Below are 26227 nucleotides of genomic sequence, written 5' to 3'. Positions count from 1 at the left end.
AAGAAGCATCTGAAGTCTTACGAAAGGCCAAGAATAAATTAATTTATTTAATTAAAGGAGCCTCGTTACAGTGCAGCAATTATTTACTGAAAGGGGGGATTTGCCAAGTACAATAAACCTGAAGCAATTTTATCCCATCTTCACTCGCTGGCGGATGCTGTAATTAACCACTCGTTATTTGCAGGGATGACAGCTCTGTTTGCTAGGAGCTGAGCAGGACTCAGAACATTTTCCTCGCTCCTTAATGTGGGGTTTTTGCCTTAACAGTCCTATTACATGAGCTTGGAGATACCAGCCATATAATAAGGCTGAATGAGCAATAGTGCAGATGCTTAAAGCAGAGGTTGGTGGGTGTGGGTCTCCTGGCAGCATCCAGGAGCCACATGTCACTCCTTGGGGACTTCTCCTTCCCCACCACCTCCTCTGGGCTTGGAAGGTTTTACACTGGAGATCCATGTTGCAGTGGGATCAATAACACAGATGAGGCTCAGCTCCTACACAGAGCTTCTCATCTTCAGAGCCCTTTACCAGCATAAACTCATTAACAGAGAGGAATCTAATTCCTAGTCACATAGGTCCCTGGGATGCAGATCTTGTGGGCAATGGACCGGAACGTATTGTAATAAGAAATAGCTGCTGCCAATGGGCCAGGGGCTCTCCGTGTGTGTGAGAGCACAGCAAAGCAGACGGGGAAGGGAGCGGTGATGTGACCCCGGGTCTAGGTGGCAAGGGTTGGACTCAGCCCCACAGCTTTGTGCTGGGACCATCACTTCAAGGCGGACTCCAGCACAGCCCATTCTGCAGAACAGGAGAGGCTCAGGGATGGGCTCCAATGTGGGCGTCCCCGGGGTGAGAAGCCGTGGCCCCATGCCCACAGCTGGGTGGGGACCCACAGCTCCTATTTCTGGTGTTCTCCATGGGAGGTGCCCAGGGTCCAGCCCACGGGAGGACGGAACACCCTGACCTGATCCCCCACGTCCCCAAGGTCCCATCTCTGGGATGTGCTGCACACACCCTCTCCCAGGGGATGGCTGTGCTGGGAACAGAAGTGCAGGGATGTCTCACACCTTTCTCCTTCCCCATCCCTCCTCCTCACACTCAGTACTGTCCCCATTCTTGTTCCTATCCTTGCTTCCATCTCTGTCTGCATTCCTGTCTCCATCCCCATTCTTGCCATTATCCCCATTCCACCCCATCCCACCCCATCCCCATCCCCATCCCCATCCCATCCCATCCCATCCCATCCCACCCCATCCCACCCCATCCCACACCATCCCATCCCACCCCATCCCACCCCACCCCATCCCACCGCACCCCATCCCATCCCATCCCACCCCACCCCATCCCTATGCTGTCCCCACAAGTCAGCCCTGCCTCCAGCCCTGCTGCCCTCACTGAGCCCCCGCTGCAGCCAGGCCCCTGGAGGCTCCTCCATCTGTGGGGGCACGCAGGGATGCGGAGGCCGCGCTCATCTGGGGTTACCTTGGAAACAGCGCCTGAGCCACTCGTCCCTGTCACCACGCAGAGACCTGTGCTGCGGCCATGCGAGGCGCACTGAGCTCGGCACCGTGCCTGGGTGGGGACAGCAGATATGTCCCCTGTGTGCCAGCACTGCTGTGTTCCAAACCTGGGGATGGGGTGAGGCCGCTGGGGAGCATGTCCCATGTCCCTCTGTCCCCGTGTTCCTGTGTCTCCATGTCCCCACGTCTCCATGTCCCCACTGTTCCGTGGCAGTGTCGTGCAGCAGCTCTGGGGGCTGCGTCCTCCCCCGGGGACATCACTGAGGGGATGCATTCCTGAAGGACACGGGGACGCTGACTGCCATAAATCACTGCCAGCACCTCCCGGCCCTGCGGATGTCCCCATGCCAGGACCCTCTCTGCATGCAGGGACGCCGGGTGTGAGGCTGTCACTCATGAGATGAGGGTTCGCTGCCAAGTGCTTCGCCTTGGAGAAAGCCAGCAAATATTTTGGGGGGGGGCACAGGCAGTGGGGCTGGCAGTAGAGTTCAGGCAGAGGACAGGAGCGGGACAGAGAGCCAAGGAGCTTTGAACGGTGGCTACAGGCTTCAATTTAAAGATCGTGCCTTAAATAGAGGCTCTGCGGGCAGGCTGGGGCTGGGGGGGCACAGGGCTGGGGGGTGCAGGGACGGAGCGGGGCTGGAGAGCAGCTGGGAGGAAGGAAGAAGAGGCTAAAATAAGCAGGTGGGTGGGCAGGGAGGAAATCATCGCGGGGCCGATAACACAGGGACTGGGGAAGGGGGAAAATCTGTGACCAAACGTCCCCAGGAAATAGGAACAGCCCCCTCCCCCCCCGGTGGCACAGGGAGGTCACCGGGGGCGGCTGGGGTCAGTGGGGTGTGACACCAAGGGAGGGATGTGAGGCGCTGTGTCCTACGGGAGGGGGCAGGGGGTGGCAGAGGGACATCAGTGGGGGTGGGCAGGGGGACAGCGGGGGAGCACGGTGAGGTTGGGGTCGCTGAGAGCATCTTCTGGGAAGCAGCTGCAGTGATTTATGGAGAGGGCTGCTGTGATTCACACAGTGCTCGGCCTCTGAGCGGGGGTCATGGACAAACCCAAGGAACGGCCCAGAGGGGAAGGCTGTGGGCTGGGGGGGTCCGTGAGCATCCCCATCTCCTCCTGTATAAAGTGGGGCCGGAGATGCTCATCCCCCCGGGTGGGGGTTGTGTGCTGGGTGGGTGTCCAGGCAGGGGGCAGGAAACGGCTGAGGGCTGGACAGCAGGACACAGGGCAGCACGGCTCTGCCCTGGGAGTTTCCATATTAACCACACTCTGTTTGCATCGAAGCATTTTCCCCTCTGCGGGGCCGCTGCAGCCGGGGGGTTATTTCCTGCCCTTTTCACTCTCCCCCCGCTGCCCACCCCCCACCCAGCCCGTCTGCTTCCTCTCTTACGCCCCGGGGGCTTTCCATGCTGCCAGAAAATAAATCTCATGCTATTTATAACAGAGGGGAAAATGCGAAGGTCTCCTCCGGCCCTCTCCACGGTGGTGATAAGCGCAGCCGGGCACCCCCGGAGAGATGAAGGAGGGAGAGGAATTTGCAGGGAAGGATGTGGGAGGGCAGCACGCCTCAGCCCTGCTTTCATGTCCCGGCCACGGAGCTGGAGCCGGGGGAAGGGAGCAGGGGTACAGGGGGCTCCAGTCTCACCATATGTGAGCACAGCGGGGGCACGGAGGGTCTCCTGGGATCAGGGCTGGCAGCTGCTGGTTGTAACCCCCATAAGGGATTTAGGGACTGTGAGGGGGATCAGCTGGATAATGCCTGGCTGGGGCTGGATAATGCCCAGGGAGAGCCATCCCTTCTCCATGGCCGTGGCCTCACCCCATGTCCACATCCTGTGACCCCAGCCCGTGTCCCACAGAGCTGGCCTACAGTGCAGGTGAAGGCACACACTGTGAGCACCCACGTTCCATGCACACACTCTCAGGGATGCTCAGAGATACACCGAGTGCCATTGTCCCCCCGCGTGCCCTACATGGGGCTGGAAGGTGTCTGGGGCCGTTCCCATCCCATTCCCGTTATGGGATGGAAGCAAAATGCCTGCCCCAGATTCTGAGCTTTAGGGAAGAAGCTGAGATTTCTCCTTTGCAATGGTCCTGTTGAAATGCTGTCACTGCTGCAGCTCCTGTCCCCTGCACCCTGCCCAGGACTGCTGCTGCAGGAGCAGGAGGAGGAGGAGGAAGAGGAGGAGGTCTCCCTCCGAGCAGACCTTGTGCAGAGCGCAGCGCTGCCATGGCGAGCGGAAACGTGGGAAGAAAACACGGAGAGAAAGAAAAGCGGCTCCCAGGCCCCGAGGGGAGGGGAGCAGAGAGGAGAGAGCAGGAGGGGAAACGCCGGACCCTGCAGTCAGTGCTGTGCCGGGGACATGGCAGGGGGAGGGACAATGGCACATCGGGACACGGGGACATCGGGACACCGGATCCTGCCGTCGGTGCCACTTCCCTGCGGCACTGGAAGGAGCCGTGCAGCTCACCCGTAGGGGAGCAGTGGAAATGGGGACGAGTGCTGCTGCGAGGGCTTTTGGCACAGGATCCAGCAGCGCTCGCCCAAAGGACAAACTGGGCTCCAGATGTCACCCGTGTCCCACCGGGCCAGCATCCCTGCGGCTCTCTGTGCACCCTGTATCTCCACGTCCTCGTGTCCCCGTGTCCCCGTATCCCCACGTCCCTGTTTCCCCACGTCCCCTTGTCCCCGTGTCCCCGCATACCCCGAGTGCCGACTTCCTGCCTCCGGAGGCTGAGCCGCCACCTCCGCCGCTCCCCGGCCGTGGGAGCGATCCCAGCCACCGGTCCCAGGGAGCCAGGAGCGCGGCCCCACGGGGCACAGGGGTGCGGGGGGAGCACCACATCCCCTATGCATCCCAGCAAAATGCAGTCAGGGCTTTGTCTGCGCCCCAGCCCCACTCCTAAGGTTTTTCCCAGCTCCCAGATGGGGACACAGGCCCTTTTCCTTTGGATTTTATCCTGCACCACCCTCTCATGGTGGCACCAAGGACTCTAAAGCCAATTGTCCCCTCTGCCCGCGTCCCCTTGAGCGTTGCTGTTGGGAACACTGCTATTTTTAATCCCATGAAGCGATCCTGAAGGACAGAGGCTATTTTTGCTGCCTGGGGCTCATCCCTTCCTTCCAACCTCACCCGGAGCTCTGCAGGGTCAGGCCCCATGGGATCGGGGTCAGGGACCATCCAGCCATACGCTGTGGGGCTGCTGGTGGGCAGGGCTGGCAGTCTGCGCTCCCCACACCATGGCCAAAGCCCATATCCCAGTCACGGGGCCATGGCCAAACCCCACAGCCATAACCAGTTCTGAATTGGGGCCGTGGCTCCTGTGGGTGGGTTTTCCAGGATGGAAGGATGGAGGTGGTGGAGGTGATGGGGCCGCCTTTCCCATGGGCGTTGTGGGGCCAGGAGGACATGGGAGCAGTGGGGCAGAATGGGACACAGGTGTGGGGCACGGCCTGGAGGGAAGGGTGGGATGCAGGGGGCACATCTGGCAGTGGGGGGGCAGGAAGCCCGCTCGGCAACCTTGGGATCCCGGGGGGCCGAGTGCTGCCAGATGTTGTGCAGCTGTCTGCAGCACTTCCTCCCACCCCACACCCTCCAGGAAGGCCCCCCCTGGTCCCACACCACTCCCCTGCCCCCTTTCTTCTCCTGCCAAGCCACATTCTGGGGGTTGTGTTCTGCTGCTGGGGGCACACAGCTCACCCTGTGACTGGGCAGGGAGTGGGGAGCAGCTGGAGAGGCTCTGGGCACATTTTATCCCTCTTTCTTGTCTTGGAAAACCACATAGAACCAAAATGCATCCATTCTGCATTTTGCATCAATCCTGCATTCTGCGTTTTCCATCACCACTCCCTCACCACTGGTGGGGCAACGTCACCAAACCCCTGGGTTCTCATCCCCACAACCCTGGGGGAGATGCCCGGGGCTGCCAGCTCGCACCACGACACAGATAGGATCCGAGGGATTAGAGCAGCTTAGGGAGCAGAGGGTTTGCAGGCAGCAGATGGTACCGGATGGGTCCCAGGGTGAGGTGAGAGGGATGGGACACAGCCCTGGGAGAGCAGAGCAGGGGAAATCAGGCAGAAGAGGGGAGGAGTGGATTTCCAGCCTATGTCCCAATGGGATGCTGCAGGGCTGGCCATGATGCTCTGCCCTGTGAGGTCCTGGGCACGCGGTGCAACCATGGGAGTACATTCCATCCTTCAGCTGCCCACTGCCCCATGGCAGTGCATGGTGCCAATGGCGAGCAGAGCCCTGTGGGTGTACAAGGACTGTGGAACAAGGGACAGCAGGAGTGGGGACTCCAGGGCTGACTCTGTAGAGCTGGAGAGGGGCAATCCCCACTGCAGTGTTGCCCCAAATGCTGTCAGGGGAATTCCCAGTGCTGGGGGTGGAGTGGTGTGAAGTAGTTGAAAGTGTGACGTGGTGGGGAAAAGGGAGAAAACCCATAGTGGGGACATAGTGCTCAGGCAATCCCCATGCAGCCCCAGGGCTGTTTTGGGGCTGAGGGCAGCCACATGAGCCATGATAAGGGGGCAGAAATTAAGGCTCTGTTTCCCGGAGGAGGTGTGAAACTAGCCTCAGAAGAGAGAAGCTAAAACCTGTTTCTAGCCCTGTCCTGCACTCCTTCTACGGGATCAGGGAGAAGCTCAATGTTCAGAAGCAAGGGGGATCCGATGGGACAGCCTGGCTGCCAGCTGGGGGTTCCCAACACAGCAGGGAAAATCGGGATCCAGCCGTGCCTGCATCCCCCCCCACCCCATCCCTTCCCCAGTGATGTTTCAGAAAGAGGAAGTGTCACCTCTGGCAGCCCCCTGCTGCGGCCCCGGGGTTATTTCGGGTGCTGAGAAAAGAGGAAGGCAGCACACGGTGATGGCAGGGCGAAGGGACAGGGGTTGGTTTGGGAAAGAGGAATGTCACCATCACTGCCAGCCCATGGCCCCAGTGCTGCCAAAGATGGGCTGAAGGATGCAGATCTCTCCCACCTGAAGCACTCCGGGGCTTTTTTAGATGCATGGTTAATGCACCCATGTAAATGCCAGCCTGGTATGGGGGATAGCAAGCAGCTTAGAGCCAACCAAGGAAGGACTGTGGCCAAAAAGGAGGCCAAGTGGGACAGATTGCCGGGGAGCTGCAGTGGGGACATGGGGACAGCATGGTAGCACCTGCTCTGCTCCTGGTGTGTGAGTGGATGGAAGAGTGGGAGAACACATGGATGGATGGGCAGATGGACACAGGGACAGATGGATGGGTGGGTGGGAGTACCAGTCGTTGGATTAACGGATGGATGGAAGGATGGATGGATGGGGACGTGGCTACGGGGAGAGCAGGGGGGGCCAAGAGCTTCACTGCAACATCAGGGTGGCCTCCTGCAGAGCAGTGAGCTCTAGCAGTGCCTTGTGCCTGGGAAACAGGAGCAAAATGTGACGGGGGCCCATCAGCCTGTGCAGGCTCGTTCCCTGCAGGGCTAATAGCCACCAGCTTAACAAGCGCGAGCCAGGACTGCTCCACTGGGCCCTTTCCAGCTGCAGGGAGGAGCGACAGCTACAGCTTTGCAGTGGGCAGTGAAATCTAGGTCAGGGCTTTCTCTAAAAGGGGCACAGAGCCCAGCTTGTGTCAGCTTCCAAATGAAGCAGCAGAGCTGCAGCGCCTGCCTGAGCACGGAACAGCCGGGAAATGTCCGTGCCCTCCTGGGGTGTCCAGGATTGGGGCAAACAGGAATGGCGAGAGCCTTGGGACGCAGTTCCCTTTGCAGGGCTGGCCACAGCTTCTGGCTTTGCTGGGAAACAGCTGTGTTTTGTGACTCGGGAGCTGTGGGCAACATGCTACAGGGGACGTGTCCTTGCTGTGACACAGAGAGGTGCCCAGGCACAGGGCTGATGCTGCTTGCCCCCCAAACATGACATCCCTGCAGCCGTCACAGCCATCCACATCCCTCCCCACTGCCTCTGTGTGGGAGCCAAAGCAGCTCAGAGGGGGCATCAGTGATGGGAACTGACTCCAGGCTGACATTTCAAAAGAAAACCCCCAAGAGAGTGAAAGTCCCAGCAGCAAAAGGAGAACTGGGGGCAGCAGGGAGGGCATAAGCTGTGCCTGAAACCTCAGGAAAGCTCTGTTGGCAGCTTGGGGATGACAGCAGCCAGAGCCAGCCTCAGCCCCTGTTACAGGGAATCCAGCATGCTGCCTGCTGCCCCAAATTCCTGCCCTGCCCCACATCCTGGCCCCCACAGTCGCTTTGAACAGCAGCAGTGATCCTGGAACAAGGAGTTTTTTCCCCACTCCAAATGCAGGGTTGCTCTCTATTTCCCCACCCCAATACGCATGCAAGGCTTGGGATGGAGACTCGAATTGGCACTGGAATATGTTTAATTAAAATCCAGCGCTTGAAGGTACAGCAAAATTAGCAGTGGGAGCAGCGGGTGCTGGGAGGGCAATGTGGTGCTTCCCGTGGAGGCACACCCTGATGCTGGCAGCAGTAGGACTGGAGCTGAATTGGGTTTTTGTTCCTGGCAGAGCTGTTGCAGCTCTCCCTGTGAGCCAGGCCCTGCGCCTCCTGCTGCTTCTGCTCCGGATTTCCATGTGGGTTCAACACTTGGATTTCCACAGAGCCCAGCTTTGAAACCAGAGTAGTGCCAGACTCTGTATAACCCCCCTACATTAAAAACAGCAATAAAGGAGTGAGCTCTCGTGGTGCTCCCTGTTCTTTGCAGCAAAAGGAAGCAGTCAGGGTGGCCGGGTGCTTTGTGATGTGGGTCTAGGATGACCTGCTCAGCCCTCACTGGGTGTTTCCAGCAGCTCTCACCAATGCTAATTGCAAACCCTTTGCTCAGATGCAGCATGTGCTGTTGGAAACAGCTCTGAAAAATTAATGCACGTTTCCCCATTTATATTCGCTTCCCTTTTCACGCTCGTCTTGGGCAATGAAAATAGACCAGGTAGAAACAGCTCTGGAGATGAAAGTAGCTGGTGACACAATTAGAGCTAAGTGGGGTTTTTATCGGGGTGAGCTGCAGGATTTCTATCAGTGGAGCTACCCAGGGCTTCTCCAGCACATGGCTGAGGGCTTCCCCAAAGCAGGCCAGAACCCCCATTGACACAGCTGGGGGGTTTTGGTTCCAAGCCTACCAGCAGCCCCACAGACAGCGAAAGCAGAAGGCAAAGAGCTGCGGGCTGCAAGGAGCGCTGGCCGCGTGTTGTCCCTGCTATCGCTTCCCAGTTTCAGTGCTGCTCACAGCAGGTGGGCGGCTCCCTGCAAGAAATCCCCGCGTTGGGAACGGGAGGCATCCAGAGCTGTGGTCCCTGGGTTCATTTGGCTCACAGGGGGCCGAGAGGCACTGCAGCTCCTCCAGGGGAGCGGAGGGGCAGCGCTGAGCTCTGCTTTCTGTGATAACGGCAGGGCCTGAGGGAACGGCGTGGAGCTGCGCCAGGGGAGGTTGTACCGAGCGGAGCGGAGCGGGGCCCTGGGTGCTGCGGGCCGCGCCGCACCAGGCCAAAGCCACGCCATGCCAAGGCCGTGCCGCTGCTGCCCCCTTCCCTCCAGCCGCCCGCACAGCACCGCCGCTCCGAACCCTCCGCCCCTGTGACGCCACTTCATCCCCTTCTCGTTGACGTCACCCGCCGCCGTTTCCGCTGGCGGAAGGCGGCGGCCGAGGAAAGGCGGGGAGGGAGGAACGTGGCGCCGTTGCCGTAGCGACGCAGCGAGTGACGTCATCTCTCACCGCATCTCCCGGAAGCGGGCGGCGCGGGGTGATTGCGTCACAGGGCAATGCTGGCGGCGGCTGAACGGGGTCGGGGCGCCGCCATGGAGAGCGCGGGTCAGGGTAGGGGCGGCCGCGCTTCGGGGCGGGGACGCGCGAGGGGGGCGGCGGTGCTCGAGGAGCCGCTGGGGGAACGGGCCGGGCCTCGGGGAGCTCCGCCACGGGCAGGCTGTGCGGGCTGCCGGGCGGGCGCTCGGAGGCGGCTCTTCCCCTCCGTCGGGCCGGCGCTGTGCGATAGCCGCTCTGCTCGGTCTGCGGAGCGCGGCGCTTCTGTTCTGTGCGGGCTCGGGGAATTCGGCTGAGGGTTTCTGTTCCTTTTTTTGTCTGCGAGCACAGGGCCCTGTGTTTCACCTTTCCCCTCAAGGTTTGCATATCGTGCTTCGCTTGCTGGCTGCTCACTATGTGTGCCCTGTGCTTCTCGTCTGTGACAGATATCAACCTTAACTCTCCCAACAAAGGTCTGCTGTCGGATGCCATGATGGACGTTCCTGTGGACGGCGCGGCAGCGGCGAGGACGGCAGCGCCCGAGGGGCTGAGTGCTGCTGAGGAGGAGGAGCTGAGGGCTGAGATCGCCAAGGTAAAACCTGAGCCTGGGATCCTGCCCTGCTGGGAGGAAAAATGAGGGTTTGGTGGATGCATTTTTTGGTTCTTATCACAGAAATGGTCAGGATCATGGATCTCCAACCCCCTGCCACGTGCAGGGCCACCAGCCTCCATGTTTAATATCAGACTACGCTGCCCAAGGTCCCATCCAATCTGGCCTTGAAAGCCTTCAGGGATGGGGCATTCACAGCCTCTCTGGGCAGCTGTTCCAGCACCTCACCACTGTCATAGTAAAGAAAGAACTTGCAGTGGTGTTGCCTGCGGATCTCTGCATTCTTTGCTAAATGCACAGAGCTGGCAGGTATTTCAGACTGCCTGCTCGTGCACAGAACTGCTTAATGTGGAGCCCTAAAGAAATAATTGGCTTAATTTAGGCTCTTAGTTCTGCTCTAAGCAGGAAAACAGCACTTTAGGTGAGCGGTATGCAAACAACTCCTTTTTCCTTAGGAAGCTGAAACAATGGGGTACTTAAGGTGCTTTCTTCTTCAGCCTGTTTTTATTAAATATTTATCACATTTTATGGGCTGCTGTTTTAGATTCCTTTATGCTTTTCTAAAGCTGAGAGCTTGTAATGTAAGACCTCAAATTTTAGGCACCCTCTGGGTTTTAAAGTTCAGTTTATAATTTGTATGTGTAATATAGCTGAAGGTAGTTTTGGTTGTTCTTTCCTACACTTGATAATCTCATGCTGGTTCTCTGCTTTGCATGTTTTAGCAAGGGAGGTTTTCACTGTTCTGAATGGCCGTGCAGGCCTTGGTAAACTTTAATTAAGAAGTAGGAATGAATTCTCTCTGCTCTGAAACTGCTCCAGAGTATTCTGAAAATCTGGTAAGAAAGATCTCTGAGGAAAAGCTCTTTGTTCTAATGACATCAGAGGAAAACGATCATAAGATTGAAACCTCAGTTAAATGAGTATTTGGTAACTTATTTTTTTTAGATGGTATCTACTGTTGAAATTACAGTGCAGGGAATGAGTTCTTTTAGTGCCATTGAAACACCAGTGCAATGGCTTCTTATATGTTTTTCTAGCTGAAATCTGAGCCACTGTTCCAGCACCACTGATGTGTAGTTGAATTGCTGCGTGCACCTCAAGTTCCTACCAGTTCCTTACATTCGTGTTAATGGAATTGTGCTAGTTTTCAGGAAGGCAGAAAGTTGGCTTAATTCCCAGAATCGTAGCAAAGCGTGGTATTGAGATGTGCTTCTGTCTCTTTCCAAGGTTGAAGAAGAAATTGGTACTCTCAGACAAGTTCTGGCTGCTAAAGAGAGGCACTGTGGAGAGCTGAAGAGGAAGCTGGGTTTGACTCCCTTGGATGGGTTGAAGCAAAACCTGTCTAAGAGCTGGCATGACGTGCAGGTCTCCAACGCGTAAGTGTTGCTTGTGATGTGTGTTTCACATGGAGAAGGGACTGCAGCAGTTATTTCCCTGCAGCTTGTTGCAGAGCTTTTCCAACTGGCTGGAGGGTTTTGCTGTGATAGGTACATAGAGTAAAAGATGGTTTTAAAAAGCAGTGAACTGAATGGATCTTGTGTCAGCTTAAAGGATTTTCGTATCTGTGGTCTGAATGCTTTGTTGCTGGATGCTCTCTTGCACGATGTGAAAGGCTTGCTCACTACTCAACAGCTCAGTTTGTCTTCCCATTTCTCTGAGAGGCAGACTGCTGCTGCCTCGTTCTGAGCTCGAGCTCAAAGAGAAGTGCAAAAAATGCCAGAGCTCACTCAGTAATGCATGGTGCTAGTTGAGAATGTTAGCTGTATGTTAGTTCGAAAACTGCTTCCTGGGCTGTGTGCCTTGAATTAAAAAGCCTGCACTTCCTAGGGAAAAAAAGTCTGTATCATTAGTCTGCTATGAATGCCATATGCAGGGGCATCTGTGCCTAAACAGGGTTTGAAATTAAGACCATTTCTAAACAGGTACGAAGTGTGTGACTGCTGCACTGTCTGACAGTGCCAAAAGGAGAGTGGGGTAAATCTGAGCACAGCTGCCTGATGTAAAGGGTCCTTGGGTACCCAGAGGGATATAATTCAGTCTAAAAAGCCATGTGCAACTGAAATGGAATTTGGAGTTACTGCCATCACGTCGGCAGGGCAGGTCTTCAGCTGTTCATTTCACTGCTCATTCTTTTCCCCATCTTCCCTCCTATCCCCCGTTGGATTTCTGTTACTACTTTGTAACTGAAATGTGTCGTTGTCTTCTAGGAATGAATATTTGGAGTTATATTCATTAACACTTTCTGTTTCTAGTTATGTGAGAACATCTGAGAAACTTGGAGAGTGGAATGACAAAGTGACACAGTCTGACTTGTGAGTTCCTTCGGGCTGCTCAGCAGCACCTTCGTGCTCCTTGCTGCATTCCCCATTTGTGCTGCTCCTTGTTCTCACAGGCATCAGGGGTTGATTGGGAGCTGGAGGCGCAGCAGAGCTCTGTTCTTAGCAGCATGCCTGACATCCAGCTATAAGCACTCCTCAGTTGCAGAGGAGATGAGTAAAAGTTACTGCTATCATCTTTCTTATAGTCTTGCCACTGCTGAAGAAAAATTCCAATCAGTTACCAAACCACATTTGATTAAAAAATAACGGAAGAAATCAACCACAGTCTCACTTTAACTGATCACTGTTGGACTGATCTGTTGTGATTAGGTATCTTACCAGTGAACTTCTGTCTTTACTGTGAAATTATTTCTTTTCTCATCAGATGTGGTAGGTTTCAGTTTGAATATTACCTCTCTGTTTGGCCACAGTGGAAATAGGATGCCTGAAGGCCATAGCTGAAAACAGGGGCTTTGCAAATGTAAACGTGTACAGGAGGCTTTGAAAGCTGCCATGCTGTGACTGATTGATGCATGTGAACCTTTCTGAATGCTGTCCAACACTAGAAAGCAATTCATTTTAGTCTTTGCAATATATACAAGCAGGTGCTAAATGTTGCTGCCTGCTTTTGTCTCTAGAATGTATTCTTTAGTCATGTTAGACCTCTCTTCCTTAGTCATAAATCACTTTGATTCTTACATAACTGAACATAAAGGAGACCTTGACTGTTTGCTGTGCTGGGGATTCTCCCCATTCTGCATTTTGTGCTTAAGAAAGTGATTATTTAGCTGAGAGAATGTGAGTTAGAAGCTTCCTGTCAGCAGTTCTGATCTGACTAGGCATAGTTATTTTCCATGGTCAACAGGAACTGCCTGCAATGTACCTCCTCTGAGCACTTTTACATGTGGCAGCAGATGCTTTCATAGCACTTCTTCTGTACATTCAGTGTTAATTCTCACAATCCCAAAGATACTTTGTTATAACGTGATTTCTAAAGATGAGAGAATGAAGTGCATTGTAACAGTTTGTCCAGTTCATCCTCTACAGGTAAAATGCAGCTGTGGGGATGGCAGTCAGATTTCTTGGCACTGTGCTCAATTCTCTGTTGCTTGCTTTTAACTTTTGGTGTTTGGTTGCCCATGCTGAATTTATGAAGGGAGCAGAAGGTTTGAAGTCTTTCAGTTCCCAACGCCTTCAAAACTGCAGACTTTCCTTTTGCACAGTGTTTGGAGGTGTTTGGATAAGAAAGAAGCCAGAGCTGGGGTGTCTTCCTGCCTCTCAAACAACAGCTCCTTTTCTTCTGTCTGTAACAGAGAAGGGGGAAGGCTGTTATCAGAGAAATGAAACCTGCAGTGCTGTCAGTGTAAAGAGACACTAATGTGGGAAGTCAGCAAGACAGCGGTCAGAAGAAGCATCAGTCGTGAATCTTGGCACTGTACCTGTATCTAACCTCCATTGTGTTTGTAGATATCTTTCAGCCAGCAGCACTCTGGAGGACTGGAATGAGAAATTAACTCAATCAGAAGCGTGAGTGTCTTAACCTTCAGCGTTAACAAATGCCTTCATGACAGTCTGCTACCACTAATGCTCTGTGCCCCTGCTCGCAGTCCTGTCCTTTCACTACATCCATTTAAGCATTTCTTTCTTCCAGCTTTCACTTTTTTTACCCTAATAAAAGTCTATTCTGAGAGAGGGAGCGCTTTTTTTTTTTTTCAGGTCAGTCTTTGAATGGTTTCACTGTGGTTCAGGTGATGCTCTTCAAACAGCTGCCTGCTCTTGGAGAACTGGCTGAAGCCACTGGGTACCTGAGCTGCATGCCAGGTTTTGTAACTTCAACTGATGAGCTGTGCAATAGTCTGCCTGATCTCTTCTTTTCACCCCTCAGCACGCTCTGTGCTCTTCTTTTACCTGTGGTACCTGATGAGAACAAATGAAGCTTTCGTGTCCAAGGCAGCTGCTCTGACATTTTAAGGCTCCAAAGGGATGTGAACAGCTTAAACCTCACAGCTGTTGTACTGCATTCATTGGCTGCAAAAGTCTCTTAACTATGTTTTTATTAAGTGTCTGGAATTAAATTCTCATCTGGGCTGAATTACAGAAGCGTGTTACAGAAGTTGGCCTTCATCCTTCTCATTGTATGTAGGGGAAATCCTTTACAGTAGTGCGGTGGAAGCAGGTAGGTTGTGCTGTTGCTTTCTGAGCTGATTGAACCATGGTAAGGTGGGTCTTAGGTAAGCAGGATATTCCTATTCGCTGGGGTAGGCATGAAATTCAGTCCTTTGAGGCTGGTCTCTTGTTTTCAGTGCTTGTGAATAGAAGGTTTTCTTCATTAGATGGGTGAGGGTAGGTGACAGTTGTTTTGTTTTTTGACACTACTTATGCATGCAGGTTCCATTTTCAAAGTTCTGTGAATGTTTTCTAGATTAAGAAAATGTAAATAGTCACTATTTTACTTGCTAAATAGAGTGACTTGTGTTTATGCTCACCAACAGTGTGACTGACTGCAGTGGTGTTTAATCAGAGTTCCTCTCTGGGTGTGCCTGCTGGAATAGAAAGCTTCTCATTATATCTGTTTCCTTGCACTCAATAAGCACCAGGAGTGTGTGGCGGAAGCAAGCTTCTGGAGTGTGCTCAGGGCCTGAATAGTTGTGGCATGCCAGCTTTCCTGCTTGCTTTGGCACTAGGCAGCATTGCAATTCATGCTAACAAGGTGGATGCCAATTAAATGAGAGAGACCAGTGGGCTTGAAATGTAAAATTCCAGCAGTGTTTCAGAAACGGAACGGTTTCCTTTCCCTAAAGCTTGGTAAATGCTAGGAGCCAAGTTCAAGAGAACCAAAGAAGAGGTTTTCAGTTGTGTGGTTTGGGTTTGTTGTGTAAATGAATCCTCTTTCCTGTTGTTTTGGAGCTTCTCTAATAGCTTACAAGCATCCTGACTGACCCGGGACCTTAATGTGCTTTTGTGCTCTGCTGGATTTCCTGGTGGCTGCTGCTCTGGCCTTGGAGCTTGACTTGCCCTCTGTGTGCAGTAGGGCAAGGACAGACAGTCAGCTCTGTCTGTAGCTTTGGTTTTGTGGTAAACTGGATGCAAGGTGACTGAATTGGTACAGACAGTGATTGTTGGATAAAAGCAAGCGAGAGGAGGCTGGTATTGGGATAAAGGAGGATTTGAGGATTTGTGTCTGGCTCTTCTCTGGTAGGAGAGGGATGCAATGAAATGTGTGAGTACTGCAGAATGCATACCTCAGGGCAGAGACCTTTCCTGCAGCTTCTCCTGCAGCCAGCTGCCTGTTGGTATAGAGAGGTGTTTACAAAGCTCATACTGAACTGCTCCCAGGTTTGGGTTATTCCAGTGTGCTTGAGGGAAGGAAGTGAATGACTGAGTTGATACAGATGCTGTACCCAGCTGTGTCGCTTGCAGGAGGGTAGTTGTGACTTCTGGGTCAGAGCTGAGCGCTGTTCAGTTGCACTGGAGGCTTTTGTAGCCTGGTCCCTGCTGCTTACAGACACGGTTCCACACATCTGCCTGATGGATGGCAGTTCTGGGTTCAGGAGCTTCTCATCTTTGCTGCGCTTTCCTGGCTCTGCCTCGTGTGTTGCAGTGGTGGAGGTGTGTCTGTGTGTAGGAGCTGTGGATGCAGGACTGGATTGAACTGATGTCTGCTATCTTCATTTTTCTTTCCAAGCATTTGTTTCAGCCAGGTGGGTTCCCTGATCTAAACCACCATGTCAGTTCACGGTTGTGTTGGCATCATGCAGGAGCACGTTCAGGGGGAAGGAGCAACACCTGAGTGCTAAATCTTGGATTGTCTTAAGAATCCTGCTGTCAAGTGTGGAAAAAGCAGTTGGAAAATCTCTCATCTGCTAAAGCTCAACATAATAGCTAAGAGTTTCCAATGTGTGCGAGGTGTGATGGTGTCCTCTGTAAACTCTTCCTCCCATCACTGCTCTGGTCTCAGTGCTAATCTGGGAGAATTGAGCGCCAAGCAGTGCAGTAAGCATGGCTGTTTTAGTGAGCACAGCATGTTTTAGTGAGCACAAGGTCTTCCATGTCTCCTGTCAGCTGTGAGTGACAGGGCTTAGGGAGCCAGACTGCAGAAGGAGGGCTGAGATGCTCCTCTTCTGAAGAAGCTTTTACCCCAGGATTCATGCCCAGCTATTGCAAGAGGGACTGCATTCCTGATTCAGAAATAGGTGGCTGTGATCTTGAACAAAACCAAAAAGCAAAAGAAACAAATGTAGTTGGCACTGCTGGAATCTAGTTCAAGATGTTGCCTTCCACTGTTTTGTTTGGAGCAAATGAGAAGCAGATACAGCTGTCATCATGGGGCTCCGAGCCTTGGGAGCTCAGAGGTGGGAACAGTAGGCTGCTGAGGTGAATCCAGGAGCTGAACCTGGTGATCCTGTGGCTCCTTTCCAACTTGGGATATTCTGTTCTGTTTATAAATGTCCTTCTGCTAAAAGCAGTTGGGCAAAAAAGTCATCTCAAGCTGATGTGCTTGGATAAAGAAAACTTGGCTTACATTTTTGGACTTGTTTTCAAGACTGAGTCTCGTAAGAATGCCCTAAATGTGGATGTTAATCACCAGCTGTGGAATAGCTTAGAGTGTATCAGTTAAAGAAAATGACTTGAAGAACCTTTGTTCCTAAAGCAGGTCTCATTTATGGAAACAAAGGTTCTCAAGTGTCTGACTGCAGCACTTGCAGAAACTCAAATGTAATCAGCTGATAAATGCAAGCTGTCAGACTTGTTTACTGTGGTTAATGGTAACTGATAGGAAACTTCTCTGCCAATTTAATTCTGAACTGTGGTTATAGGAGTTATGCTGATTCTTGCATTTCCTTTTCTGTACAGTGATCTTAGTCTTGCCTCTATCCTCCATACCCTGACACCACAACCTATTGCTTCTTCAGGGCATATTATGGGATTGATTCCTACACTTAATTTTCTCAGTGTCCAAAATAACAGAGCAAATAGGTTACAATGCTGTAATATTAAGGTTGCCACATGAAAAATTGGCTTTTTCTTTTTGCAACCGTCTGTCAAATTCAAGACATTGTGATCAAGATGGTAACACTACAGAAGTTATGTATGGAAAGGTTAATCCTGCACTTGTTGCTTTCTTAAAACTTCAAGACTGCTATATGTCAGACTGGAGGGGGCTCTTTCAGTGAAGTTAGTGCAGCTCACTAACCTAGCTTCTTCCCTTTAACGTGGGCTCCTTTTTAAAACTGGGGGATGCTTTTCACTTTCAGAGCCTAACCCTGTCAGTTCAGCTTACTGGTTGTTTTTTTTCTTTACTTAGTTATAAGAAGACCCAAGAAACCCTTTCCCAAGCAGGACAGAAGACTTCAGCAGCCCTTTCCAACGTAGGTTCTGTTATCAGCAGGAAACTTGGGGACATGAGGTAAGGTTTCTGTTTTGTGCTCTGGTGCTTTGATCTCGGTTTCAAACAGCAATGAAGCTTTAAACAATAACAAGGCTTTTTTCCATTTTTCTGCTTAGTTGGCAGCACTCTGCTGTTGATGGACCACCTTCTTATGTGTGGCCCCATACATCGTTGTTCAGAACAGATTAAACACTTATTTTTTACCCCTCAAACCAGTCTTTAACCCATTTCAAGGCACTTAACAGCGTGACTCCGCTTAGCAGAACCAGCAGAACGTTCTTAGCTCCCTTCCCTCTTTTACTGTCATAGTTTCACTGCAGCTTTTTCACCATACATAAGAAACTAGTATTAAGGGTTGTGTTTTCTATTCATTATTGTATGGTGGAGGTGTATTTTCTCACTGTTGTGGCTTAAGATTAGAACAGGATTATTATTCTGTGCTTTAAAGTGAGCAAAGTCTGGATGCTGCTTATCATGCAGTTACAAACCCTACGTGTCAGCTTTCTAGGAAGGAGAGCAGCATGCCTTCTGAGCATGGTTATGTCGTGTAGTTTGGAAGCCATGAGCTGATGCAGAAGAGATGATAATATTAAGGACTTCTCCTGGTTGGTGGTTCTTTAGATGCCTTCAGATGGCAGCTGAAGTAGTTGCGTATTTAAAACTCTCTTGGCTGAAAAGTTAAGAGCTGATTCCCTCAGTTGCTGGCTGGGGTTCTGGTTCTGGGAGTTAAAAAGCTGAAGGTTAGAACTGATGATTTACCTGGTCTGGAGAAATGTAAGCTAAAGATTGTTTCTCCATTAATGGTGGCGTTGTGCACATTTTTGCACGTGGAATATCTTGCTGATGCTTTTCTTGGAACTGAGAGTTAATTCTGAACCTGCAAGCTACCTAAATGACTAAAGAAGAATTCTTAGAGCTTGAATTTAATATGGTGTTCCAGATCTTGGACTGAATTGGTAGCTGTTGTTCTTTGTAGGGAATTTCCTATTCCACTGTGGCTGGGATTACCCAAGTGGTAAGAACTTGTTGGCCTCTGATCACACAGTGCTGGTTCGTTCTAGATCTCTCCCCACTGACTCATTTACTGTGTTCCTGGAGGGTAATGTTGGTGAACGTTTTCAGCATCTCACTTGTCTGAATTTGGCAGAGGACTGGCTGACTTCCTGCTCCTTCCAGTACTCAAGGTTTAATTTTTCTGTCCTGGAAGTTGCCTTCTTTATGGGAAGAAGATATTTATGTGTAATCACTTGTGACATCAGCAGACAGACGCTGGTGCAAGATGTTATGGTGTGGTAATAGCTCTTCCTGAGCTGGTAATGGTGAAGTGAACTTCTAAATTCTGCAGTCTGGTCAGGCTGTTGTGGCAAAGGGATGAGAACTGTACCCTCTAGATCTAATGGGGAGCTCCCAGCCAGCATTACCACCAGAAGATGTGCGGGATCAATCTCGTCAGCATGGCATCTCTTCACTGGCAGAACAAGTTCACCATGTGGGCCAGCTGATGGAGGGAGGGATGCACAGCTGAGCGAGGAGTGGAACTTAGCCCTGGTGGTGGAGGTGGGCTGACACAGCCACCGTGCTGTTGGTGTGTGCTGGCCCAGCTCACTGCTCACACGTCAGGCCATTGCGGCCATGGCGTTGCTCAGCATTAGTCACCAATTTCAAAGCATGTAATTCCTTTCTATAGATAATACTTGGGGTGATGTATGAGGAAACAGAGGCAGCTTCTTGAGGATATCCCTGCCAAATTTACTTCAGGAGGATGTGCTTTGTATATATCTATATCGATATCTCTAATTCTGAACAAAGTTTAGCTCTGAGTGTAAGCTTCTGCAGGAACTGGCTCGTTTTCTACCCCAGGTGAAACTTTACATGGTTTTGATATGCAATCAGAGCTTCCAGAGTGAAGTCTGTCATCCTGCTGTGATCACTTCTCTGATTGCTGGGGGATGGTCTTTGTGTTCCAAGAATCTCCGTTCCAGGCCTCACAGCCAACACTACAACCTCAGTTACTGTACTTGCTTTTTCCCATTCCACGAAGGTTTATTTTCCAGCACTGGAAGTGTTGAGATAACAGAGGGGATTTCCTTGTTTAGTCAGCCTTCACCGGTTGATAAATACAAGGAAGGTGTGATAAATGGGCAATCTCCTTAGATATGCAGAGGGCGTAGTCGTAATTCCATTAGAAATGTGTGCACTGAAATGGTGTGAAGTACAGTAACGTGGCCCTGGGTTAAACCTTCAGTTCCTGCATTCTGGTCACAATACTTCTAAATGTTAAGGCTGTTATAATTGCAAGGAGAGAGCGTGAGGTGAACGCAGTAACCATGCACTAAATGTACTTATTAGTGCTGTTGCTCTATTAGATTGCCACAAGTAACGAAAACAGCTTAGTTAATGGGTGGGATTTTTGGAAGTCCTGGCCAATTCAGCTCTTTCTGTTATCTCCACTTACAGTTGAAAAGTAAACTGGCTTTTAGGCGTTCCTGCATTTTACTGACCCCAGTAAACTGCAAATTGAAGGTGTTTTCTTTTTGCCAGATAAAAGCTTTGTGCTTTTGTCTCCCAGTGCATTTTGTGGTGCCTGAGTTCGCTGCTGTCTATAATACTACAAGCACGTTTATTGTAAGGTGGAGCTCCCAAACTCCTGAATTTACAGAAGTTTTAAATCCTTACGATTGGAGGAAAAAGGGTCACTGCCAAGAAGTCTCCAGGCCCACCAGTGCTTGTGGTATTGCACGCAGAGCAGCATGCTGCATGGACGTGTGATCTGTGTTCTTCTCCTTTAACAGAGAGCAAGGAGGAAGTTAATTTATTTCTCACGCACAGACAGCGTCTCAAGGGGTCTGTGTTGCCAAAGGGCCAACTTGGATACGGGGGAAATGAAATCCCAAAGCCTAATGTCATTGCTCAGACTGGAAGGAAAAGCCCTTGTGCTCCTTGCCAAGCACTTCACATTCAACTTGCTGTGACTGCTTCCAGCTGCAGAAACAAAAATGATATTGAAGTGGAATAAAATGCTGCTTCTAGAAGGAGAAGCCTCTTCAAAACATGCTGGAAATCTTAGTAGTGGCAGTAGGAAAGCTTACTCCAACTTCAGACTGAGACAGTGCTGCATTGCAAAATCAGATGTGGAAACTGGTAACGTGGTGGCAAATGATTCACTTTAAGAATGGGTGTTGAGTATGCGTGATAACTTTCATCCAGATATTCTTATCTTTATTACGCTGAGATCTATTTGTTCTCTGAGCTGTAACTCAGGTCTGCAGGCTTGGCAAGGTAACACACAGGCGCCGTTATGGGAGGTCTCAGCCAGAAAGCCTGGCCCTGCTGTCCTTGTGCCACAGCCCAGAGGGGAAGGAAATGTTTTTATCAAATCAGCTGGTGCTTGGTAAAAACCTTAGCTTAGGAAAACAGGCTCTAAGGGAAAAAATCAAGTAAAAGCAATGGGGGGGTAAGCGTAGTCTGGGGTGAGTTAATGAAAAGCAATTGGTTTTTTCACTTGCTTCTCTAGTTTGTTTTGAGAGGCTTCCTCTGAAGGAGGAGTCTTCTACTGTGCCGTGATCCCGCGACTGTGTCCCTGCTCAGCTGCCTTGCATTTAGCATTCAGGTCTGCACAATGCCTGACTGTTGCTTCCTTTTTCTCTTTTTGCTGTCAATGGCTTCTCTCAGGGCTCACCCCTTCTCGCATTCCTTTAGGTAAGATATCTCCAAGGTTGCTCTCAGAGCAGATGTTTCTGTGCCAAGTCCTTGCAGGCGTTAAAGGGGAAGCTGATGATTTGAGCCTCGCCTACACTTTTGACATGGATTGAGAAACCTAGCTCAATCCAGTGCCTGGCAATTGGCTTTTATATCATGGTTGCAGTTTGCAGTTCTTGCCATATGGTACAGCTGCAGCTAGAAGGCTCCTCTTAACTCCTGAGCAGCTGCTAACACCTTGCTGTTTGATAGCACCTAACTCAGCGTACCTTTTGGCAGTGCTTACTGCGTGCTTTTCCTGTCTTTGTCAGCTTTGTATTGGAACAGCTGGCTGGCAGAAACCATCACTAGTGAAAACCCACTCATTTGAGTGGCTCTGTACAGGCAGACCAGTTGTGCACCTTTTTGTCCTGCAGTTGTCCCTGCTTTCAATTTCTGCTGTTGAGCATTGGCACCTGAGCTCTCATGTCTTGGGCATAGCTGGAAAACCCTTTTCTAAATATCTAAATAATCTCATTGTCAAGAAGGGGAGAAGAAGGATTTTAGCTCCATGCTCACCCTTGGCAGCCTGTGTATGGGCCGGATTAGGGGCGTGCTGCTCGTGCGTGGCTTCTGTTTAAAACTGTCATTTAACCTTTTCCTCCTTATTCTGAATGCTTCCGAGCAGCAGTTACTCCATTCGCCACTCGATAAGTATGCCAGCAATGAGGTAATGTCACACACAGCCGTGGTTCCTCAGTGGGGTTGGTGGGAGACTGTGGCTGCCTTTGTTGTTCTGGTTTGTGCGAGTGCTTCCCTGCTCAGAGGATGGGGTAACTGTGCCCCGAGCTTTAAGTAATTTGGGGTTTTTGTTTTTACTCCATCTCTCTTTATGGTTGGTAGCACCTGCATTGTTTTTGGACTAAGTGTGTTGCAACTGTACCAAAGTCGAATTGAAATTTGCAGCTTTCAGAGGTTCCAGGAAGGGGAGGGAGGGATTACAGCCTTTTTCTTGCCATTTACAGCACAGCTAATACTGAATCCTAGCTTAAGTCTCCTGTCTCCACCTCGGGAGCTACGTGCCCTTCTCAGAGTGCCTTTGTGGTACATTAGATGGTGATCCTTTAAGAGGAGCAGTCACCAGAGCTGGGCAAGGCCCACAGAAGCCCCCCTCTCTGTTCATCCTCATTCCTGCTCAGCGGATGTTATTTTGTGGCAGAAATGTAAAGTGCTGATTTGGATCGAAATGCCTGAGATGAGGCTTATTGTCACCCAGCTCATGCTGCTTATGCATTCTATCCTGGGGAGAAGGCTCTGCATGACTGTCCAGCAGAGCGCTCTGCTCAGCCCTCCCCTGGGAACATTCACCAACGAAGCCACCTCTCAGTGCCAAACAACTGACCTGGCTTTCTTTGCTGATTAATTTATCACACTGGGATTTCTATAAGGGTTCCTGATGTTATGACCACACCTGTGTAACAGAACTGCCCATAAGCTCAGGCACGTGGCCCTTCCCCTTCCTGCCAGCAGGATGCAAGGTGGGAAAATGAAGACTTTTTTCAAACCCTTGTCAGCTTTTCATTTCCATTATTTAAGAAAGCATGCTTTTAGTTGAAGGACTGAGGACTGGTTTCTTCTCTACGTGTCATGCATTGATTCCCTAGACTGCTAGGATGTTTTGCCCTCAATTTTTTAGCTTATGAATAGATTGCACATGGCAGAAATGTCTTCCTTCACAGTTTGTATGTGGGGTTTTTTTGTCTGGTGTGCATGAGACACTTGTGCCAAGGGCTAACGTGGTGAGGACCTGGGAGTGTGGTGGGTGTTCTGGCATTGCATGGGAACGGGCAGGGAGCCCAGGCACACTGTGGTTTGGTTTACTTAAGAGCTGATTTGTTTTCCTATTTCTTCAAGGAATTCTGCAACCTTCAAGTCATTTGAAGATAGAGTTGGGACCATAAAGGTAACTATCTGCTTTGCCTTGTACAGTGTGAAGCCTTAAGCAGAAATTTAAATTTCCATAGTGTTCTGTAAACTGCTGTTGAGGCAAATGGCTTCTCAGATGCACAGAGTCTTTGCTGTACGGTAGGTGACCTTGACGAGGGAGATTGGCTTGGTAATCTCAGTACTGGTTTCTTGTTATCCTAACTAGCTTCTCTCCTTTCAGTCCAGAGTGGTGGGCAGCAGGGAAAACAGCACTGATGGCCTCCAGTCCCCCTCAGCTGGAGACAAGCCCCCCCAGGACAACGCTCCTTTCTAGACCTGCAGTGTGGCTTTGCACAGCTGTGCACGACTCCAAGAGCAAGCCTCCTCCCTCCCAAATCTTCACAACAGCGACAACATTCAAATCCATGAAGGGGCTGAGAGCCAGTCTGGAGAGATCCATAACTCATTCATAGACACTGCTGCTGGATCTGAGTCAAATAAAGAGAATGCAAAGTTTTGTACACAGATAATATTTTACACTAAAGTTTGTAGATGAATTGTATCACTGTGCTATCCTGTTGGGAGAGCACTGAAGATGGAGTTTCCCTAAAGTAGCTCAGAAATGCCACTGGTGTAGAAAAAAAACATTTTTCCACTTCTGTTGTCTCTTGGAACAGTTAAATTGCCACGTGCAGTGTGAGGAGGGCAGTTAGAGGAGAAACCAAGAGGAGGGGCATCTTAGCTTCAGCTTCTGGCTGTGTTCTCTGTTCAGGGCTTGCCATGCAGTTACTCCCTGATCTCCCAGGCTTCTCCTATTACTGCTTCCTCTGGTTCTCATTGGAGCAGTCTGTTAAATGGGGCAAACACTTGTTTTTCTGGGCTTCCAAGAGGGAAACTTCACTTAGCAGCTGCCTCGTTATTACACTAATGCTCTAGCTTTAACAAAACTAAGATCTTTATTTTTAAATGCAATGAACTTTAAAGAAATAAAGCTTAACAACAGCAAAAAAAGCTTTGGCATCATATTAGGGAAATGCTCCCTTGGACTCTGAAACTGAATTGCAAGCCTTACATCACTTTATGCTTTACTTGTTTGTTTTTTTTTTCTATAGAGAAGACTATAAGGATTATAAAGCTGGATATTGAGCACTGGAGTTTTGCATCATTCAGTAGTAGCAGCATGCTTGTGAGCCAGTTTTTGTGTAAACGTTCAGTGGTGCACTCTATTGCCCTGTGTATAAAACTTGCTTCTCCCTTCTCAGCTTTTGTTCTTGGAGGAAAAGAAGTCTGAAGGCTGCTAGCAACGGGGCCAGGTTTAAAAAGGACAAAGCTGTTGCTAGCAGTACTATGCTATACTGGAAGGACTCTGCTCTCTGTGGGCCTCTCCGTCTGGTACATCTGACTGTGACCGTGTGGGTTTTTCAGCTGAAAGCCCCAGCTGCAACCTTGGTTTACAAAACCAGCAGAAAGTCGCAGAGCTCACTGGTTCCCAGAGCAGATGGTTTGCTCTTTTGATGCCCAGCTTCGTTGCTTGGGAGCTGATAAGTTGTGAGTTGTCTTACAGAGGCCTGAGCTTATTCTAGGCAACGTACCTCCATATAGAGTGAGCAATTCTGTGCCTTAGAGGCCAAGTGGGACTTATTCAGGTCTTTAGGCTTGCCTATGTACATATCTGGTAGCTTTAGTGGTTTATCACCCTGAAGGGACTGGGCTGCCTGGCCCTTCCTTAGAGAAGCAAGTTTTGACACTTTTCTGCTGATTAATCCCCACGTTCCCCACCCCTGCTCCCCTCCTGATGGGGACCCTGAGTGTGAGTAGCAGCGGATGTGCTGGCAGTAGGAGTGGAGTGTCCCAGCCTGCCCTGTTTGACCAAGGCTGGCCTCTGTGCGAGGAGCGGGGAGACGGGCGCTGCTGGAGATTGGGTCTGGAACTGTTTCTCTGCACAGATCAATTCTGAGGAATCTTGTCAATAAAGCATTCCTTTGGGAGAAAACGGGGTGAGTGTTTTATTTCTTGTAATGCTACTGGTCTGTTTTTAGGTGTGCGCTGTGAACTTGGCAGGGAAGTCCTGGCCTCCTGCGGGGATGAGGCACGGAGCATCCCTCTGCCTTGCCTGCATCTCGTGGAGCAATGCATTAAGAAGTGTTTATGCTCTGATTTTCAAGTGGCAGGCCCACATTTGCACCAGGTGATGTCACATTGCTCCCTTTTCTGCCCGTGCCTCGGGCTTCCCGAGTAGTGACAGCAGGAGCTGGGGGAATGTAAGGTGGAGAAGCAGCAGCTGCGGTGCTGGCTCACGTGTGCAGCTGGGGACCGCAGGGAATCAATCAGCAGCTTGGAAGCTCCGATTGAAACGGTCCCCGTGGAGGCGAAGTGACGGCTGTGTGAGTTGGGCTGGGAGCCGCTCTTAGGTTTAGAAGGGCAGCAGAGGGAGCCCCGCTGCCCCCCGTGGTTCATGCACGGTGAAGGACAGGGTTTGAGAAAGCTCGTTGCGCGTCTCTCAGGCCACTTGAGGCATCAGAAGGAAACCGTGCTGCGTTGCAGGGGCTGGGTAACACCCGCACCTAAATACAAGGTGGTTTGCAGAGGAGCACGAGATGGAGAGGCTTCGAGTAGAGGGTTGGAGGCTGCAGCGAACGGGGTCGTTCTGTCCCACGGGGCAGCACAGAGCAGATGAACAGCAAAGCCGAGAAGCAGCTAATTACAAAAAGTACCTGGCGGGGCTCTGTGCTTCGGCTTAGGGAGAGGTAACAAATGAGTTTCTCAGCCCTCCCTGGTGGTCTAGTGGTTAGGATTCGGCGCTCTCACCGCCGCGGCCCGGGTTCGATTCCCGGTCAGGGAAGATGCCTTTTGCCACTCCCCCCCCGTAGGGGCCACTTTTCTCTCCCGGGTCAGCAATAGGGCGCGTTCCTCTGCGCGCAGCCCCGCCTTCCACCCCCTCCATCCCGCGCTAACTCTCCGCGCGCTCCACCGCGTCCGCGCGCGCTCCCGGCAGGGAGAGGCGGGGCTCCGCGTGCTCGCGCGGCGACAAGTGGGCGGGGC

At 51.2% G+C, this 26227-nt stretch overlaps 1 protein-coding gene and 1 non-coding gene across 11 annotated transcripts; both read left to right on the top strand.

Moving 5' to 3' along the window:
* Positions 1-9234: 9234 nt before the first annotated feature.
* Positions 9235-25178, top strand: TPD52L2 (TPD52 like 2). Of its 10 annotated transcripts, none has more exons than XM_042894344.1 (11): positions 9235-9342; positions 9711-9856; positions 11102-11250; positions 12127-12186; positions 13660-13719; positions 17498-17599; positions 18558-18596; positions 21254-21280; positions 21948-21989; positions 23174-23222; positions 23427-25178. In XM_042894344.1, exons 1-11 carry the CDS (start codon positions 9288-9290, stop codon positions 23517-23519), a joined length of 822 nt encoding a protein of 273 aa, XP_042750278.1. In that variant the 5' UTR covers positions 9235-9287; the 3' UTR covers positions 23520-25178. The 10 variants fall into 10 exon arrangements, with proteins under 10 accessions (XP_042750278.1, XP_042750281.1, XP_042750280.1 ...); XM_042894345.1 differs by having other exon boundaries at positions 9246-9342; positions 9738-9856; XM_042894351.1 differs by lacking the exon at positions 9235-9342 and adding an exon at positions 9556-9643 and having other exon boundaries at positions 9738-9856.
* A 777-nt stretch (positions 25179-25955) lies between these two features.
* On the top strand, positions 25956-26027 carry TRNAE-CUC. Its single transcript has one exon. It is a non-coding gene; the product is annotated as a tRNA-Glu (tRNA).
* Positions 26028-26227: the final 200 nt, after the last annotated feature.

The sequence above is a fragment of the Lagopus leucura genome, unplaced genomic scaffold, assembly GCF_019238085.1.
Source record: "Lagopus leucura isolate 7727_CA_CO unplaced genomic scaffold, USGS_WTPT01 130-3_obj-0_obj, whole genome shotgun sequence".
NCBI lineage: Eukaryota > Metazoa > Chordata > Aves > Galliformes > Phasianidae > Lagopus > Lagopus leucura.
Note: the sequence above shows the minus strand (reverse complement) of the source record. Positions and strands in the feature narration are given on the sequence as shown.